Raw genomic sequence first — 20,358 nt, forward strand, 5'->3', positions numbered from 1 at the left:
GAACCAAGGGGGGTGGAATGTGTAGAACACCAAATGGTGATACACAGCTATGACTCTAGTACTCAGGGCACTGAGGTAGGAAGATCATGAGCTCCAGGCCAGTCTGAACTACGTAGTGAAACTGCCTAAAAAGCAAGGAAGTTACTCAAATCCAGTCACATAGAATTTAAAGGCTATAACTAGTAATTCATGAAGGAGGAGGAGGAGGAGGAGCAACAGCAACGGATTCAGAGGATGGGGAGATCAAGAAAGCCCTGAACAAGGACCCAAAGGGAAAACCTCAATCTTCAGATTGTTCCACATGCAGAGAACACTGCACCCTCCTCACAGAGAAGAGTTCAGACAGTGCAGCTTGCCCAGTGCACAGCAGGGACTATCTGGGCAGAAGCAAGTACACATAAATCGTGCGATGCCTGCCGGAAAGACAGTTAAGGTGGATTCCTCACCCACACAGTGGCGCTCATCGGTGTCCAGTTCAAAGCCGAATTCACACTTGCAGCGGAAGCCCAGGCCGCCATTATCCGTCCTGTGACTGAGGACACAGACCTGTTCACAGCCCCCATTGTTACTTCCACATGGATTGCTGGCTGAGGAAGCACATGGATTAAGATGCAGTGAGAAAAAGGCAGTAGCACAGCTCATACACAGCCATCTGGGACACCTCCAGTGGCTACAATTCAAGAGCCATTAGTCCTACTGACCACTGTGCCTCCGGTCACCCTTAACCTGTCACTCTTAAATCAATAGTAGCAAAACCAGGGCTCCTGCCGATTCTTTTTCTATGAGATTCTCTTTTCTGAGATAATTATGTCACAGTGTACTAGCCTCCATTAAATAACTGCTATGACTCCAATTCAGAAGATACATCTAAATAATGTATTCCTATGATGTAAGTTTTCTTGTTGTATATATTTTCCTATTACATAGTGAGTACGTATTTTGCAAGTGGGTTAGTGTACCACCAATCGCTCGAAAAAGTTGCCAACATCTGAGTATTTGGCTAAAATAGATCTGGTTCCAAACCCTACGCATCTGTCACACACACTAGTTCATGCCTTCAGATAGCTCATGGCAGCCTGTGCTCAAGGCTGCCATCACTTGTTCTATCTGCTTTATAAATTTTATTTTTCATTTACTTTGTGTGTATGAGTGGTTGCCGGCATTAATGTCAGTGCACCATGTGTGCGCAGTGCTCAAAGGAGTCCAGAGAGAGCATTAGGGTCCCCTGGAACTGGAATTAGACTGCGGTGAGCCTCCATGAGGGAGTTAGTGTAGGTCTCTTCCTGGCTGAGCCTCTCATTGCTTTTCAAATTGGCTTCAGAACCTTTGATTCTCAACTGTGTTGATTTGAAGAAATCATAACTAGTCATCATTCAGAGCCAAATGCCACAACCAATATAGATATCTGAACAGAATATGGTAGCTTTTTAGCTGGGAGGTGGTGGAGCATCCCTTTAATCCCAGCACTTGGGAGGCAAAGGCAGGTGGAGCTCTCTGAGTTTGAGGCCAGCCTGATCTACAAAGGACAGTCAAGGCTACACAGAGAAACTCTGTCTCACAAAAACAAAACAAAACAACAACAAAACAAACCACGGGAGCTTTGAACTCAGGAACCCAAAGATAAAGTCTGAAAAATCATTCCAGAGATTTCCAGAATGTTTTAAGACCAACTGTGAATTTTTTCAAGTGTATCACATTAAATGTTATCCATCTAAATGTATCTAGTATGTGATTTTGTTCTGGTATGTGTTTTGTTTTTGTTTTTTAACTTTATAGTTTTTCTTCATTCTGCATAGATTCCTCAGTCAACATGAAAATTCTAAAACAAGCATCTTTCTTTGAATTGTGATTTATTAATCTTTCTACCAACATCACCTTGGTTTCAGAATTTCTTCTCTTTTTTTTTTTTTTTTCTTCAAGGCAGGGTTTCTCTGTGTAGCTTTGGCTGTTTCTGGACTTGTTTTGTAGACCAGGCTGGCCTCAAATTCACAGAAATCCACCTGCCTATGCCTCCCTGAGTAATGGGATCACAGATATGCACCACCACAACCAGCTATAATTTCTTTTTTTTTTTTTCTGATCCACAATACAGGCAATAGCCATACAGCACAGATAGATATGTCAGAGTTCAATTTAAAAACCTCAAACACACACAAACCCTACTCTAAAATAACAGTATCTGAATTAAGATTCCCTCACGCATTTTTCAAAATCAGTACTATCCATTTTCTGTTACTAAGGCTCTATCGTAGAATTCACATTCAAAAAACTACCCGCCTCTGCAGGTATTAAACATTTAATTAAAAACATTTGTGAGTAAAGATTTGATTAGGGACCAGACAAGCATATTCTGTCCATGAAAGCTCTAATGCACATCAAAGAAAAAATACAAAACATACTCATCAAACAAGCAGAAACAAACTTGACACCAAGTAAAATGAGCACTTATATCACCTAGGACCCCACTGTCCTCAAATAGTGGTAGGAGGTTTGCAGTAGAGGGTAAGTAGTTCATTTGCTGGGCAGGCTCTGAAATACACTACAGGAGCCAAGAAACATCAGTTCAAGGAATCTCCTTGATAATTGGTTTCTTCAAATGCTCAGGATCTTCAGGCGTTAACATGCCAGGCAGTCCTGAAGAGCACCCAAGTCTCACTCGGTGCCTCATCATTAGTTCCCATAACTACAAGAAACCCCTTTACCAAGTAATGTGGCCAATAGTCCAGAGACCTACCATTGGGCTGCCTGAGAGCATGGTAAACTGTCACCCCATGAGGCCTCAGGGAAGACTGGTGGTACACTTGAGGATTGCTCTCTGTGAACTTATTTGCTTTCATCACAGCCAACTTTGTCCAATCGGTAAAGAACACATGTTCCTCAAACAAGCTTATTCCAAAGGGATGGGGGATGAGGGAGCCTCCATGAACTACGGTCTTCCTGTTAGAAAAGAAAAACGCATGTGTCATATTACTGTTGCTTGTTTTGTTGTTGTTGTTGTTGTTGTTTTTTACTTTAATGAAGGGGTAATTTGTTCAGCTGAATGTCTAAAAACCGAAATCACTTCTTGTTACAATACAGAATGAGTTTAAATAGACATATCCTGGGATGCTTTTGAAATCTCTCCTCATTACGTAGAATAGCATTTCTTAGAAAAGACAGCTGAGACCTAACTGTCAGGCAGAGGTAGCATGCATCCCAGCATCTTAAGGTCCCAGGACCACCAAAGCTAAGGAAAGGAAGAGGCGTGGCACAAGACAGAAACCAACCATTCCAGATTGTTCTGCATTTAGGGAGAAGTTACTACTTTCTCACTTGCCCTTCACACATTTAAGGTTGCCTCACATATAAAAGGCCAAGATGTGACACCATAGAGTCAATATCAGAAATCTGGTAGATATTCTTCAACAGTCATTTCCCATTGCCCAATGGGAAATTGTTCTAGAGGGCTCGGCAATGGAATTCGGAGGTGAATGCCTGGCAAATACCCACTGCTACCACTCTTAGCTGCTGGATAACACTGTCCTCAGATCAGGATTGTAGCAGAAGCATAGTGCTGCTTAAATAGGGAGAGAAAAAAGACAAGATATTGAGTAAAAGAAAGGAATAAAGCCAGACCTGGTGGCACATGCCTTTACTCCCAGCACTTGGGAGGCAGAGACAGGCAGATCTCTGTGAGTTCAAGGCCAGCCTGGACTACAAAGTGAGACCAGAATAGTCAGGGCTGTTATCTGTCTCAGAAAGAAATGAAGAAAGAAAAACAAAACAAAACAAAAGGAGCAGACAATGAACAGCACAACTGACATAAACAACCATTTGATTAGACACAAGACAGAGTGATTTTGCAGGAGGAGCTATCATCCAAAGGAAAAATGTTACCAGGTCCTAAAAAACAGCACAATGAAAAAGATGAAAATATACACAATAAAAACCATAATGAAAGTAATAATAATAAAACTAAGAACATAAATGGGTCTTGTGGGTTGGTTTGTTTTGCAGCAGGTTTATCTGTGTGTATCCCTGGCTGTCCTAGAGTGCTTGGTCACTGTGGGCACAAGTCAACACAAAGATCAATCAAGCTCTCATTTCACAAAGCAGTATTTTTAATTCTGGTCCTTCACATTTACACAATTTCTCCCCAACTTTATAAAGCCATAAAACAAACAAACAAACAAAAAAACTTACCTTTGAATTCCATCATATGTAACAGTTTCAATGTAGTCATAACGAGAGTCCACCCAGTAAACTCTCTTGGACACCAGATCCAGAGTGATCCCAGCAGGCCATCCCAGTTTTGTCTTTACCAGGTCTTTCCGGTTGCTGCCATCCATGAAGGCTCGTTCCACCTTGGGTTGCCCAGAAAGGCTTTCCCAGTCTGTGAAAAACAAATAGCTACAAAAGAAGAGTAAACAATGAAAGAGTCTGCTTTATAAGTTGACTTCAGCCTCCTAAAACTTGCGTATGGGGCGTCTAGGACATCTGCATGTTAACCTGAAGGGAGGTAGACACCGGATGTGCTCTGTTGGTTCACACAGATGATCAGCTTAAGGTCTACAGGAATGGAACAAGTGGGGAACAGAGTGCTCACTTCCCTGTTAAGAACCCTGTCAGCTAGCTCACATTCAACTGAATCCCCTTTATATGGGTGGAACATAGTAATGCCATACTATAATAATTAAACTGAAACAGAGCCCACAGCTAGGTAAATGTGGTTAAATAAGAAGGCACTCACACCAACACGTCAGGTGTTTCCAGGGCACCAATAGGCATATTTGAATTATAGATCCTCAAATGGACTTAGATTTAGTGAACTCTGCTGTTAAAGTCTCTATACATAGGAACCTACTAGAGCTCTAGGGTATAAAAAAGGAACTCAGAACTAACCTCCAATGAGTCCATTGGGAAGTTAGACATTATACAAGGAATGGGTACATTCTTGAGGTCACTTACCCCACGGTTGGGTCTAGGGCAATTCCCCTAGGATGCCCCAAGTTTTCAGTTATGAGAGTAACACGCTGACTTCCATCCAAGTTGACCACATCAATGCGGTTGACCTTTGTCTCTACCAGATAGAGTTTATTATTAATCCAATCCACAGCCAGATTCTCTGGAGCATCAACAGAAATATTAAGAATTTCTTGGGTATTTAAGCCACTAATGTCAGTGGAAAAAACCTGGAAAAAAATGCCACAATCATTATATTTTCTAAACATGAGCACGGACCCTGTTTTCCTATATTTTATTATATACATATATACATACACACACACACACACACACACACACACATTAATTTGTTACCTCAACCTTATAAACAGCTTGCAATTATATTTTACAATGTGGGTTACCAGGAGAAAATGGATTTTTTTTTCAGAGTACATATAGGGTAAATACATGGTTGGATTTTTTTTCATTATTTTTATAAAGATTTATTTATTTACTACAGCAGCCAGTGCTGTTAACAGCTGAGCCATCTCTTCATCCCATGGTTGGATTTTTACAGCAATTTTATTTTATTTTGTTTTTAAACCTCCACTTCTCATCTTTGGTGTAGTTTTGTTTTGTTTTGTTTTGTTTTGTGGTAAAGATGATGGCAGCTTGTCTTGATTTTCAGTTTATTCAAGTCAGAATTGCTAATGATCAAAATTCAACTTTGTGTGTGATCCCTTAATTAGAATCTTATAAAGTCATATGTGGTTTCATGTTCAAAGAAATGCAACAAGAATAAACAAAATTCTATAACTCTTTAGGAGTCTCTGAAATATGTGTTTTAAGAATCTGAATCTGTATTAAATCAAAATTCTAACAAAAAAAAATCTTACTTTCTAAGTAAAACAATTTTGGCTATAACATTAAAAACTGCAGGCCTTTTTTGCCCAACCCTCAGTTACAGTTCCATGTACAAAATGAAGGGTTTTTTTTTTTTAATCTGATTTTTATCATGCAAGTAAGCAGAGTATTTTTATATTTTAAATGATTGAGTTTCAGAAATGACTACTAAATATCTATCTGGTTTTGAAAGGTTTATGATTTCTTTTAATTAGGCTTTTGGACTCCTTTACGAATAAAATTAAAAGTTGCTCAAGGCTAATCGAAATAATAGCTCCCTTTGTCTCACGGGTCACATGTAATGGTATAGCATGGAAAAGGCGCTGACTAACATAAAATATCTCAAGGGCGGTTTTTGTCAGAAAACAAAAGAACTTTGCCCTCTACTCCCCCCCAAAAATGAAAAGCTATCAACACTTTGTGCTTTAGGGTCTGTCAGCTCACAAACTATGCCCTTGAGTTTTCTATTTACCTTCCCTTGTATGGAGTCTGTCCAAAAAACTCTGTGCTTCTGATAGTGAAAATCCACTCCCATTGCTACGCCTCGGTTTTTAGACTCTGCTAGAATCCGGAAGCTTCTTCCATGAAGATCTCCAAGCAGCAAATCCCGACCATTGGAGAAGATAATGGAGGCCGCGCTGACTACAAGCGAGAAGGAAGACAGCAAAACCAGTGAAGAAAGAGTCACTGACGTCAGAGGCCATGTTTCCCATGAGACAACAGCCATTCGGCCCGTTACGGGAGGTGAACTGGGCCGCCGAGATGCTTAACAAGGCAGTCAGTGAGTTAGAGCAGTGTCCTCGCTGCTGGTCCAATGTGGTTAGGAAAAGAGTCCAGCAAGTCTCTTGATTTGGATAACTTATAGTCAGATTACGTTCATCTTCTATACAGAAGAACTATAAGAACTCCAGGAAGCCGGCCGTGGTGGCGCATGCCTTTAATCCCAGCACTTGGGAGGCAGAGGCAGGCGGTTCGCTGTGAGTTCGAGGCCAGCCTGGTTTACAAAGTGCGTCTAGGACAGCCAAGGCTACACAGAGAGACCTTGTCTCAAAACAAAACAAAAAAGAACTCCAGTAATGTATGGTTGTGGTTGATGCAAATCTACACTTACATACTCCCAAGTACGCAAAATAACAATGACATCCCTCACTGAGTCTTATTAGTAGTGACTAAAAATATGGTTGACTGATTTAAAAAGTTATGTGCATGGCTCAGTGGTTAAAAGCATTGGCTATTCTTCCAGAGGATATGGGTTTGAGACCCAGAGCCTGCAGGACACCCCATAACTTCCTATAACTGCAGTTCCAGGTTTTCTGACGCCCTCTTCTGGATTCCTTGGGTACCAGACACAGGCAAAACACTCAGAAGCATTAAAAAGGAAAAATGTTTTAAAAGGTCATGTGGGGCTGGAAAGATGGCTCAGAGGTTAAGAGCACTGTCTGTTCTTCCAAAGGTCCTGAGTTCAATTGCCAGCAACCACAAGGTGGCTCACAATCATCTATAATGAGATCTGATGCTCTTCTGGAGTGCAGGCACACAAATGGGCAGAATACTGTACAAATAATAAAAAAAAAAGTCGTCCTTTAAAAGGTCATGTGCATTCAAAGCTAGCATTCTATGCCATAATTTAAAGTAATAATTGAAGCAGGGAGCGGTGATTCATTCCTGGAACTGCACTCAGGAGGCTGCTGAGGCAGGGGGACTATCCAGAATTTGTCACCAGCATGGGCTGCACAGTAAGTCCTAGGCCAGTGTGCACTACAGTGTGAGACACTGTCTCATAATTTTCCACAAAAACTAATACTAACCAAGGAACGCTCTTTGAAGACCAGGCAGCTTAGTTTTACAATTAAGCTTAGTTGTTTAAGGGTTAAGACGTTTTTAGGTCTAGATAGATGTTTTAAGTTGATAAGGATGAGGTATGATAGATATTGATTTATATTCAGAATTTTAGACTCACCAAGATAGGAAAGATGTTTTCTTCAAGGCTGCCAAATACAAATAGCTGAAACACTAAGAATGTAACATTTATAAAATTCCTGATTGTTTCATGGTTCTTCTTGCTGTAAGTAGTTTATTGCATATATGTGTAATAATATAAATGTATATGTAAAAAAATTTAACAAAAGGATACATAAATGAAATTAGAAAAATCCCATGTTTACTACAAGTACATGTTGAAATGGAATTAAATATAATTGTACTTTTGTTTTTCATTTTTTAGTTTCCTAAAATTGAAATGAAGCAAGGACAATTACTTATGGGAAAGGAAATATAAATCTTGGGAGGAAAAAAAAATCAAGGATGGAAGAACATATTTATATATGTACTGAGTATGAAGATGCTTAAGTTTTTTATCATGAAACTATTCTTATTTTGTTGTCTGGAGACAGAATCTCACGTAGGCCAGGATGGCTCGAACTTGCTGAGGATAACCTTGAACTTCCAGTACCTACCTGCTAGGATTACAACCATGTGCCAGCCATCACGCCAGACTGATCATGAGCAGACTACCTATTCAAAAATGAATAAAAGTAGCTGCCAAAATCATCTGTACCTAAGTGCATGCATAATATGCAAAAAGAAAATAACGTTGTCGTTTTGGGTCACATGGGCAGTATAGTCTTAGAAGGCACCAGGAGCATTAAAAAGCCAAGTGTGAAATGATAGAAACAAAAAAAAGCTAAGGGCTGGCCATGTGCCTTAATGGAGTGAGGGAGGAAAGGAGTTAAAATCAACACCCAGAAATTCCTGGGGACACAGTGATTTCCACAAAATACCTAGAATTCAATGTTTGAAAACAAACAAACAAATTTTAGCATGTCCATTTGGTAACTTTCTACAGATACTTTTCACACATTTGTAATAAGTAAATTAATTAAAGTTAAATATTTGTGCCAGTCAAATGCAGCCATAAATCTTATTCCACAATAAAATTAATTAAGTGATACAATAGCCTGGGCCAATAAAAAAGTCACTAAAAGCCAGGTGTAGTCCCGCATGCCTTTAATACCAGCACTCGGGAGGCAAAGGCAGGCAGATCTCTGAGTTCAAGCCCAGTCTGGTCTACAAAGTAAGAGACCTTTTCTCAAACAAACAAACAAACAAACAAAACACTGAAATTAAAGATACAGGGCATGCTTGAGGACTTAGGTTCTGAAAGGGAAAAGGTAGAAGAGAAAAGAGAAAATACTAGCAATGTCCACCACTGGTACACAAATTGGCCCTCAATAATAATACACACAGTTAAGGCTTGTCTTTGCTTCCGGGCCACAGGGCTGCATGGCCACTCTGTGGTGATAAAGCCTTGCCATGGACACAAATGCTGTTATTCCTTTTGTCATCAGCTATAGAAGGACAATGCAGGAAGACAGCTGCTCAGAAAGCCATGTACTCACAGGAGTCGTTGGCTTTGCAGTGCTGCCCGCGCTCCAAGATGTAGCCCTCCTCGCAGAGGCACTGGTGATGGCCTTGCCGGTTTTCACACTTCTGGTCACAAATCCCCCATATCTGGCAGTCGTCGAAATCTGCCACATGAGAGAAGCGCATTCATAAGCATATTCACGGGGATTTCTTGGGGATTCTATGTCCAGGGATTCATCACATCCTTGTCCAGAGAAGGACACAGACAAGAAGCAGGAACTGAAGACAAGCATTTTCATCAGGCTCGTGTTACTGTGTTGCACTGTTAATATTAATTAATATTGGCTTACAGACTCATGCGTTTTAGCACAAAAAAATACTTCCCCTAGAACCTATGCTTTTCCAACAGTAGTCATTTGTTCCCTGGTCACCCGAACAAAGTTTCCTAGCCTCGTCTGCCACATTTCAAGTCCTATGACACTGATTACAAGAGTGAAGATAGAGGAATATTTACATTTGCCAGAGAGTTGTATGGGGCAACGCTATTTTTTAATATGTCAGATGACCTCTTCACAAATTTGGGGGTTTCTGCTTACGGAAATGCCTTTGCTTTGACCTCAAAGTCATAGGCAGCCTAAAACTATCCTCTGTTTAGTCTTTCATTATTCATACATTAAAAAGTGTTCACTGAAGGCTAGAAAGATGCCTCAGCGATTAAGTGCACTGACTGTTTGCTCGTCCTGAGGTCCCAAGTTCAATTCCCGGCAACCACATGGTGGCTCACAACCATCTATAATGTGATCTCATGCCCTCTTCTGGCCTGCAAGTGTACATGCAGGCCGAACACTGTACACATAATAAATAAATAAATTTTTAAAAGTGGTTCATTGAATGTCCCTTACATAAAAGAGATACACATGTCACACACAAAGGACAAGACTTCTAATGTAATTGACATATATAACAACATTATAAGAGACTTTAAGACTGTAAGGTTTTGAGGGATGCACAAATTGCCCTATTGTTGGTAGACTGGTACATTTAAATACCCTTTATATCCATGGCTCCTCCCTATCTAACTGTGAGCAGCTTCCTCGTGACCTCTAGCACTAGGAAAGCATAATAATTATAATTCCTTATTTATTAGTTTATTTAATTTTGGGTTTTGGTTTTGGTTTGTTTTGTTTTCATCCAAAGACTCTATGTAGCCCTGGCTGTCCTGTCCTTGAACTGCCTCTGCTGGCATTAAAGTGTATCACTATGCCCAGCTGTCATCTAATTCATGTGTGTGTGTGTGTGTGTGTGTGTGTGTGTGTGTGTGTGTGTGTGTTCCATGGTATGTGTATAAAAGTTAGAGGACAGTTGTGGGTTGGTTCTATTCTGCCATGTAAGTCCTTGGGATTCAACTCGGGTCATCAGGCTTGATTGCAATCACCTCTAACCACTGAGCCACCTTGAAGGCCCACCATCTAATTTTATTTGCCAAAGTAAGGACCTGCAGTCAGCTAGCAGCAGGAATCTGGATGCCACAAGAAGGAAACTAGAACTGGGCAGCTGGGGTACAAATGCCCTTCCTGTCACCTTGCTTTACGTGCATTTCAGATCTGGATAATTGTGTCAGGTGACTACCATTTCCAAAACGTGGATAGCATATCCTCTGCCGTGCATCAGTGCCAGCCAAGATAGGAGGACATGGGAAAACCATGACTCAAAAGAAACCACAACCAAAAAGATTGCACTATTTCCTTCCATCCCCTGTTGTTTAAAAAAAAAAAAAAAAAAAAAAGGAAGGCTAATTAACCATCAATCATCAGTCTAATAAGATAAGAAAATGAAAGTACAACGGTGGACTTTCATGAAACTAGGGAAGACTTAGAAACTGCGTGAAATGAAGCACACAAGCCTACACATGTAGCATTCACATTAATCTATTTCTCTTCCTTTCTTCCCCCCCCCCCCCCACTTTTACCAACAAATTCTGCCTTGACAAAATTCAAAATCTACTTTTTTGGCTTAGATCGCCTCTCAGATACCTCTGCCTGGCTGTGTGAAACCCTGCCTGCTGAATGACCTCGGCGGCCTGAGCCTGCAGCACAATGCCATTCTGTCAACAAACAGCGCGTCTTGTCAATCAATGAGTCCAGTAAACTTCCTGCATGCCACAGAAACTCCACCGCCAGGGGCCACAAGACTACCAGGGGCCAGGGAATGGTAGAAAAGACACCAGATTCCATGCCAAGATTACTCCATTTTATTCTTGATTTACCACCGAGACATACAATGGAGAGACGTGTGGATCGAGGAAGGAGTCCAACACCTGAAGTCCCGTAATGAGGCAGCCGTGCAGAGGGTGAAAACCACGGTGCAGAGGGTGAAAACCACGGCGCAGAGGATTTATTGAGTTAAAATGCTTGAGAGAACAAACTAAAACAATTCCCCCTGAAATCTCAACTCAGCTTAAACAAGTGGCTATCCGGTTTCATAATGTCCGGTGTTTAAACTAAGAGTTCGTTTCACAAAGAGAAAAACCGTCATCTTTGAAACGAATATGAAAGCGGTTAGGCAGCCTCAAAACTCAGGGGTAAATCATGCATTCTTGAATTCTCGACAGGGAAAGGTCACCGAAAAGACCTTTGCAGGTGGCAGGGGGCCTTTCAGTCACAAAGGCCCTCAAATGTAGACTTTTGAGCTTATCTCTAAATGAGGTTGTCTGTATGAACGTCTCAGAAAGAGACTGAGGGGAGGCGGGGTGGCAGGGGTGGGGGCGGGTGCCGAAGGATGTCCGCTGGAATTTAAAACTAGTCCGTCACTGCTCGACCATGCTGTTTCTATTGTGCTTAAGACTCAATGTGTTTAGTAAACCCTAAAAACAACCTGCCAGCACAAGGAGCCTGTTTTTCTGCATCGCGTCCTTAGCAGGCCATGCATAAAACTGTGTAACTCAAAAAAAAAAAAAACCTTGCGAAGTCAACTTCTCGCTTCCCCGACGCATGACGCATAAGAAAGACAGAAGAGACCTGAGATTCTGACATTTAAGAAGCTCTAGTAAATACAAGCCTCAGTTTAGAATTGCCTTTTGGGGAGACAGGAAATGTGCTACGTGGAAGAAGGGGAGAAAAAAAAAGGCCAAGAACAGGTTGTGGGCGGCACAGGACCGGGCACACTGTAAAAGCAAGGCACTCTTGCTGAAAAGACTCCATGGCTTATCAAGTTTCCACAGCAAGACAGGTGACTCGCCACCCCACCTCCCCCCACACACACACCCCTCACGCCCCACCTCCACCCCCACCCCCACCCCCCACCGCTTGCTTTGGGGATTGTGAAAGAAAAAAAGGAAAGCTGATGTAATACTGAGAATGTGGCTTCTGGTATTTCTCTCGGAATTCCTTTTCTGCTGAGAGAAAAAGGAAATGCCTAGAGAAGGAAAAGCCTGGAAGTGGGATTGGCAGCGCTGGCAGCCAAGGGCGCAGAGCTGCCTGACACTTGCCAAAGACAAAGGGGCAGTCTCAGCCCACAAGTGAGCACTCTGCCGCGGGATAATGGAACGCCACGCACAGAGGGATGCCATGGGGCACGGGCAAAGCTCCCTGAGTTAGATGAAGGCGTCTACATCCCGATGAGGAGGGTGGCCTTGTGCGGACAGTCTAATCCTTGACTGCACCTTAACGCAATGAGAATAAACACGGGAAAACATCTCGGTTTCACAGAATATTTTTATCTACAAATGACTTGAAATTATTAGAAACGTGGATGGATGGATGGATGGATGGATGTTTTTAATAATTTAGACTTTTCTCAGTCTCGGGGAGACAGACATAAGCCACGGAGTCTCCTGAAGCCAAGGATGACCTGCTTTTTCCTGCCTCAATTTCTCAAGTTCTAGGATTACAGGTATGAGGCACCACACTGGGAGACCAGTTTTATTTTAATGCTTAAGACTAAATAAATATAGTTACGTAAAGGGTAATAGGCATCCCTTGAGATATGGTCTTCATATTTAAAAACCTAAAACTGGATGTGTAGAATTGCACATGCTTATAATCTAAGAACTCATTAGGCAGAGGCAAAAAGAGGATCAAGGACAAACAAAACAAAGCACACCAGGCAGGCGTGGTGTCTCGTGCCTTTTAATCCCAGCACTCAGGAGGCAGAGAGGCAGGTGGATCGCCATGGGTTCGAGGCCAGCCTGGTCTACAAAGTGAGTGCAGGACAGCCAAGGCTACACAGAGAGATCTTGTCTCAAAAAAAACCAAAACAAAACAAGAACCAAAACTGGTGCATTTCTTCAGCTATCACAAGGATAAATCCCTTGGATTGTTTTACTGAATATAAAAATTCGGCATTTGATAGCTGGTAACCCTTGCTGTTGTAGTTCTCAGTAACACTGAGAAAGTTAGTGAGCAGCAAGCCAGCTCAGGGCTAAAGGCGGTCACCACATAAACCTGGCATCTTGAGTTCAAGCCTGAAAACCAGCGAACCTGCACAATTACCTCCACACGTGCCCTGCAGCAGCCCCAGCCCCTCTGCCTCCAAAACACACTAATATTAAATGTTTTTTTTAATCTCTTAATAAAAATTCCAACTTTTGCTTCCATACTGCCTTGTCATGAAACCTAATTTAAAAAAAAAAAAATCAAGTTGAATTTGCAAATGTATCCAAATGGCGTTCTGAGAACGACAGTTACTAAGGTCAACTATATTCAAAAAATGTATGGTTATGTTCAAGCCCAATATTGATAGTAAAAGCTGAATAGCTTCGGTTTTATCCAAATTCAGTATTTTTTAAACAAATTAGAATGTTAAAAATAGAAATTTTTTTCTGGAAAAAAAATACTACCCTAAAAGATTTATTTATTTGTGTTTGTGTGATATTCATGAATGAGCACACACACACACACACACACACACACCACAATGAGTATGTGGAAGTCAGAGAGGAGCCGGCAAGTGTTGAGTCTCTTCTTCTACCACATGCTGGACCTGAGCTCAGCAGGATGCACCCCACCTGATGAACCATTGGGCCTTTAAAAGGTTTCCTTGGGAGGGAGGGAAGAATGGGAGGATACAAGGGATGGGATAACCATTGAGATGTAACAAGAATAAATTAATAAAAAAAAGGTTTCCTTGTGCTTATTTTCAGCACTTAAAAATCAGCATGGCTCCCAGAACTCAAGGAAGCAGAGTTCAAGGCCAGCCTGGTCTACAAAAGGAGTCCAGGGCAGCCAAGGCTACACAGAGAAACCCTGTCTTTGGAAAACAAACAAACAAAACAAACCCAACCTGTGTTAATATGCGTGTATAGGAATGAGTTTGAAAGGCTATAAAAAGGAGACCCTGGGGGTGGGGAGGGAAGAGTATTGTAGGAGCAGGCATAGAACAAAAATGAAGAAAAAAAGCAGATTTTATAGGGATGTGGAGGAGTGCAAAGTGTGGTCAGCGAGATGGATGGAAGGCGGGCAGAAGAAGAACCAAGGGGAACAAACTTTATGTGAAAGCCATACTATAACTCCATACTGTTTATGCTGACTTTAAGTTTAAAAAAAGACCCTAACTTTTCAAAAAGAAAGCCAGCCAATCCATGTCACTGGTCAGCTCAGCTCCACCCTCTGGAGTAGCCCCCCGTTAGCACACGCTGATGAAACACTGGGCACGCCTTTGCTGACACTTACCAATGCAAGTCCGGCTGTCATTGGTGTTGATGATATGAGTTGGGGGGCAGAAGCATTCTCCTCCAAATGGTGTCTGGTGGCATTGATACTCACAGTTTAAGATAGAGCAGATACTCGTGCCTAAGGGGAGAAAGCGGGGCGGGGGGGGGGGGAGGACTTTTAAGTGCACAGACAAGACTGACGAGCTTGCCTAGTAACGTCTAAATGGAAAAACCAAGTGAGCACGCAGTAGATCAAGAACTTGCCACCCCCTGCAACGCTATGTGGCAAATGCTTCATTCATGGTTCTTAAACCTCTTCTTATCTTAATGTTAGAGCTGAGCTGTCATATGTGGATATTAAAGGCTCTCAATGCCATTCATGAAAAATCAGGTCATAAGCTTTGATAGTTCTAACTGTGGCTGGCTTCAAACAGAAGGGTTTTAGGAGATTAGGGGTCATTCCCCCCCCCCCTTAAAGTCTCTTTTCTAAACTTTAAGCAATGGTTACATTTCATTTGTTTATTCTTAAGCTTTTATAATGAATATTCCAAATTAAATGGAAGGACATTTAGATATGTCAAGTGTTGTCAGCTGCAGGGGAAAAGATTCTTGTTCATCTGTGTTCATCTGGGAAATCGCCAACGGAGTTAGTGTTCTTCTGATGAGGTCAAGTTCAAAATTGTATTCCTCTTTGAGATGTTCTCAGAATTGATGGGCTGACTTCAGGGAGAAAGATTTTTTTAAAAAGGGGGGGAATGCTATAATGTCCAGATCAGTTTTATCATTGGAAAATAGTTCACAGTACCGATCCTAAAAGCCACTGGAAGACAACATATACACCCTAGGAACCAGAAGCTTCTTATTTTCCTTCATATGTCCAAACAAGACCAGTATAAGACAATACATCACATGTATGTAACAGGACACAAGGCAAAGTTCAGTGGGTAGGGCATTTGCATAACAACCTTATGTCCTTAGCTCTAAGCCCTAGTATCACATAAAATAAAAACCTCCCATGTTAGTGTCACCAAAATTGTTATTAAAACAATTTTCCCTGTTGGCATGTACTTTCATTCCACTCTGGCCTCACCCAAATGACATGCTGCAGTCAACACATTAGCAAACACAACACAGGCAGAAACTTTAAAATGCTTGAATAATAGGGTCTGCTCTTTCCATCACCTGAAGCAGTCTGGGTTAGCATGACATGCCAGTGGGCTTGTATAGGCAAGAACTACCAGGAGAAATAATAAAAGTTAGTCACTGAAGCCACTAGATCGAGGAATTTTGTTGCTCAAATGCCAATGCGATATTCTTGGCATTTGAGAATCTGTTCTAGAATCACTCTTAATCAGAAAGAAACTCGCACATTTCCCACGCTCACCACAGTGTCTTCCACTCGTGGCGTTGTTTTCATCTTCTCCTTCTGGACAGTCTGGAACTCCATCACAAACTTTGTCAATTGAGATGCATCGTCCAGACCCTGGGCAAGCCCATTCTCTTGGGTAACACGTATGATGACGTTGGCTACTTTCTGAATGGGGAAAAAAAAAAAAGACAAAGTTATGGACCACCCTAGAAACTTGACACTCTGAATAATCCTTGGTCAGAAAAAGATACGGGCCAGGTGAGAAACAAAAATCCAAACAACCTCTCTGTTGCGATAAAGTCCGCCACCAGTCTTTTTACTGACAGCCTATGTGATCAAATGTCATTATTTAAGTGCCACATTTTCCGACTGTGGCAGCCAACAAACCGATAATCTAGGGGAAATGATAACTCAAACACCAATGGATGATGCTTCCAGAATGAAAGTTGCCCTTCTACCTGGAACTGGAACAGTGAAAGAAACCTGCTCTATATAGAGTGGATGTTACATAACTGAGAACTGTTAGAGGAACTGCTGGTGACAGCAGCATGGTGGATACCAAGCTCAATGTCCTTCTCAAGTGACAACTTGATAGGAAGCCACCTGCCTGTCCTGAATTCTATCCCAATGCTCCCAGCGTGGCCCATCCTTCAGTGGCTCAAAACTAAAACTCACGTGTTACCACAGGCCTAAGGCATTTTTAAAGGCTCTAAAATCTGAAAGGAGTCGGGCTAGAGATATGGCTCAGTGGTTAAGATCACTGGCTGCTCTTCCAAAGGTCCTGAGTTCAATTCCCAGCACCTACATGATGGTTTACAACCATCTATAATGGGATCTGATGCCCTCTTCTGTCATGCGGAGGTACAGAAAAACAGAACACTCGTATACATAAATAAATAAATAAATAAATAAATAGAAAGAAAGAAAGGAAGGAAGGAAGGAAGGAAGAAAGGAATTTTCCTTGGTGATGATGATGGGAGGGGGAGGATTAATTAATCGATGCTGTTCTAGCGGGGACACTTCCTTCTGCTCTCTAAGGGAGGAAAGTTATTCTCAACAGGACTCTTGTCCTTACCACATCCTTCCTCATCACCAGAATCCTGGCAGTCATCATCTCCATCACAAACCCAGTTCTGGCTGATGCACTGGCCATTGGAGCAAGTGAACTGGTGGCCTCCACAGGTGTCATATTCTGGAAGAGAGCAACAGAGCGAGCACTACAGAGGCACAGTCACTGGGGAAAATCAAAGTGTTCATTCACTGCCCTCACTAGGCTCCTAGAAATTGAATAGTCTGTATCAGCTTGAGCCCCAGTATCTTGAGAAACATGAGAAAGAAGAAGAGGAGGAGGAGGAGGAGGCAAAGATAATAAACTAATAGCAGCTTTGACTCCAGAAAATGAACATGGGTGTCAGAGAAGTGAGGATGGGCAGTGATCAAGGCGGTAGACACGCCAACACTCAGCGTTTGCTGACTTTACCGCAAGCGTCGTAACTGTCATCTATACCAAAACACTTGGAGTCACCCACTCGTGGAAGTAACACTCAGGTTCCCAGACCCAGCTTCCAGAAAGACAGAGAGATGGGCACCAGCCAATCAAAACAGGTGAGAGATTAATCTAAAGAAAGCTGGTGACTCATGGGAGTTGGCAAAACTCTTATCATGATGCTTTCTAATTTTATAATATCCCAAGAAGGGAAGTTCAGAGTACAGCTAAGACACAGACATGTTTCTCAGATCAAAGGAAAGATGCAGGCAATAAAAAGTCATCTGTAGCCACCGTAGGAAAGTTCCCAGCATTCTGACTTCAGTGCAGTCAGAATTTCAAAATCTGAGCTGCAACTATTGTGAGTAGGAAGTTCCTTTTCCTCAAGGTCTACTGTCAAAATCAGAGTCTTTGCCAGGCAGTGATGATACACACCTTTAATCCCAGCACTCAGGAGGCAGAGGCAGCCTGGTCTACAGAGTGAGGCCCAGGGCAGCCAGGGCTACACAGGAAAACCCTGCCTCAAAAAAAAAAAAAAAAAACAGAACTAAAATAAATTATTTTTAAAAGCTCAGAGTCCTGGAATATACTGTGACTTGCCACCCTGTCACAAAGAATGTAGGAAAGGGCGCAAACTATCAGGAACACTTTACTTCTAAGATCCCTGAAGGATAAAGGAATGCAAGTCAAACCATACTAAGGTTGGAGCAATAGCCCTTCCATTTGCTTTTGGCTTTTTCTGCCATCCAATGGGGGGGGGGGGGAAGTGATATGTTAGTAATGTGGGAGAGGAAGACGTTCCCCCTAGCAAATGACCCAACGTAAGGAAATCACCGTACTGCAATTGCGTTCATCACTGTTGTCTTGACAGTCATTGTCATGGTCACAGACAAAGGCACGAAGGATACACTCTCCACTGCCACATTCAAATTCTTTGCTCGAACACTGTGCAGCTAGGACACAAGGTTTAAAAAGGGAGAAGGAAAATGAGATAACTTCAGTTTTATTGTCACCATCTGATTTCATTGGAGGATTGCACCTCACATTTTAAAAGTCATATCCAGTCCTTAGGGAATAGAAAGGGCCCAATTGGTCACTTCTGCCAAAAATCCATGATATAAATACTCCCCGTGGCGGATGGCTTCAAATAACTGATATGGCTTCAGGGGACACGGGCTTGACAGGAAATGTATAAGGCAGGCTCAACTTCCTGTAGTGAGCGTGACTTACTGCAGTTAGCTTCATCAGAGGAGTCCCTGCAGTCAACCTTCTGGTCACACCTCTGACTCGTGTTATAACAGGCTCCATTGGCACAAGTAAGCTGATCACATGTTGGATAGTCTAAGAAAAAAAAAAATAGCAAGCCAACCTTAAGTGAAAGCATCTGGGTGATGGGCATGTCCTGCCTGACTGACCGACATATGCTAGGTACTGAATGTGAGATGGTCCCTGACCTCCAGGGACAGGATGGGGTAAGGTGCATTAATCAAATAATAACACACACACACCAGTAAATGACACACAAATGTGGGAGTCAATGAAATGTCACCATAGGAAGCTGTGGGTGCCAAGAGAAAGCTCCCTAAAGAAACAACATTTGAGATGAAAGTTATAGAATTGAAAATATATGGCCAGGCATGGTGGTGCACGTCTTTAATCCCAGCACTCAGGAGGCAGAAGCAGGCAAATTGCTGTGAGTTTGAGGCCGGCCTGGTCTACAAAGTGAGTCTAGGACAGCCAAGGCTACACAGAGAAACCCTGTCTGGAGGATGGGAGAGAAAGAAAATATATGGTGCTTCAAAATGGGACTTCCTCCTATATAACACAAATTATAGCCAGGCATGGTGGTGCACACCTTTAATTCCAGCACTTGGGAGGCAGAGACAGGCAGATCTCTGTGAGTTCAAGACCAGCCTGGTCTACAAAGGGAGTTCTCAGAAAACAAGAACTACACAGAGCAATTGTGTATTGAAAAAACAAAACAAAACAAGTCACATCCTAGAAAACTCATGAACTGCTATACATGTTCTGAGAAGTGAAGGGCCTTTCTCTCATTGGAGGGGAAGAGAGCAAGCCTAAAGGTCAAGAGACTTTAGCCGGGGACAGAGAAATTAGCCAGTGTCTATTTAATCACACGGCCACCAGGTATGAAAAACTACAGAGTAGAGAGTCCAAAGAAAACAACGCCTAGCAAACAGCTTTGAAAAGCACAATCACTCCCCAATCACATGTTACTGTCATCCCTGAGTATCCATGGAGACTGGATCCAGGACCACACTGTGAGTACCCAAACCCTTACATAAAATCATGTGGGTCTGTGCACAAACTGCACCTGTCCTCCCCAAGCAACTCACAAGTCTTTAGATTGCTTCTGATTCCTCATATAATGCAAATGCCTACAAATACTTGCCACACTGTATTATTTAGAGATTAGTAACAAAGGGAAAGTCTACCTTCAGTGCAGATATGTCTTCAGTATTAAAGGCTGCTAAATATATATACATGTATACATACATATATATATGTATATATATGTATGTATGTAGGGAGAGAGAGAGAGAGAGAGAGAGAGAGAGAGAGAGAGAGAGAGAGAGAGAGAGAGAGAGAAAATATATATCTTAAGCCGGGTGGTGGTGGCAGAGGCAGGGGGATTTCTGTGAGTTC

General features: G+C 42.1%; 1 protein-coding gene across 2 annotated transcripts in view; it reads right to left on the reverse strand.

The window, feature by feature from the left end:
* LRP2 (LDL receptor related protein 2) overlaps positions 1-20,358 on the reverse strand; it is a 161,160-nt gene that overhangs the window by 92,944 nt on the left and 47,858 nt on the right. For both annotated transcript variants that reach the window (XM_084800290.1, XM_084800289.1), the window contains exons 5-15: positions 18,925-19,035; positions 18,534-18,647; positions 17,284-17,400; positions 16,224-16,373; positions 14,859-14,978; positions 9,225-9,353; positions 6,299-6,468; positions 4,948-5,171; positions 4,183-4,389; positions 2,735-2,937; positions 447-587 (exon numbers count right to left, since the gene is read on the reverse strand). In XM_084800290.1, the coding sequence (XP_084656416.1) occupies positions 447-587; positions 2,735-2,937; positions 4,183-4,389; positions 4,948-5,171; positions 6,299-6,468; positions 9,225-9,353; positions 14,859-14,978; positions 16,224-16,373; positions 17,284-17,400; positions 18,534-18,647; positions 18,925-19,035 (1,686 nt within the window). The remainder of the gene's footprint in view (positions 1-446; positions 588-2,734; positions 2,938-4,182; positions 4,390-4,947; positions 5,172-6,298; positions 6,469-9,224; positions 9,354-14,858; positions 14,979-16,223; positions 16,374-17,283; positions 17,401-18,533; positions 18,648-18,924; positions 19,036-20,358) is intronic.

Source organism: Acomys minous, assembly GCF_964271855.1.
Source record: "Acomys minous genome assembly, chromosome: 10".
NCBI classification, from domain to species: domain Eukaryota; kingdom Metazoa; phylum Chordata; class Mammalia; order Rodentia; family Muridae; genus Acomys; species Acomys minous.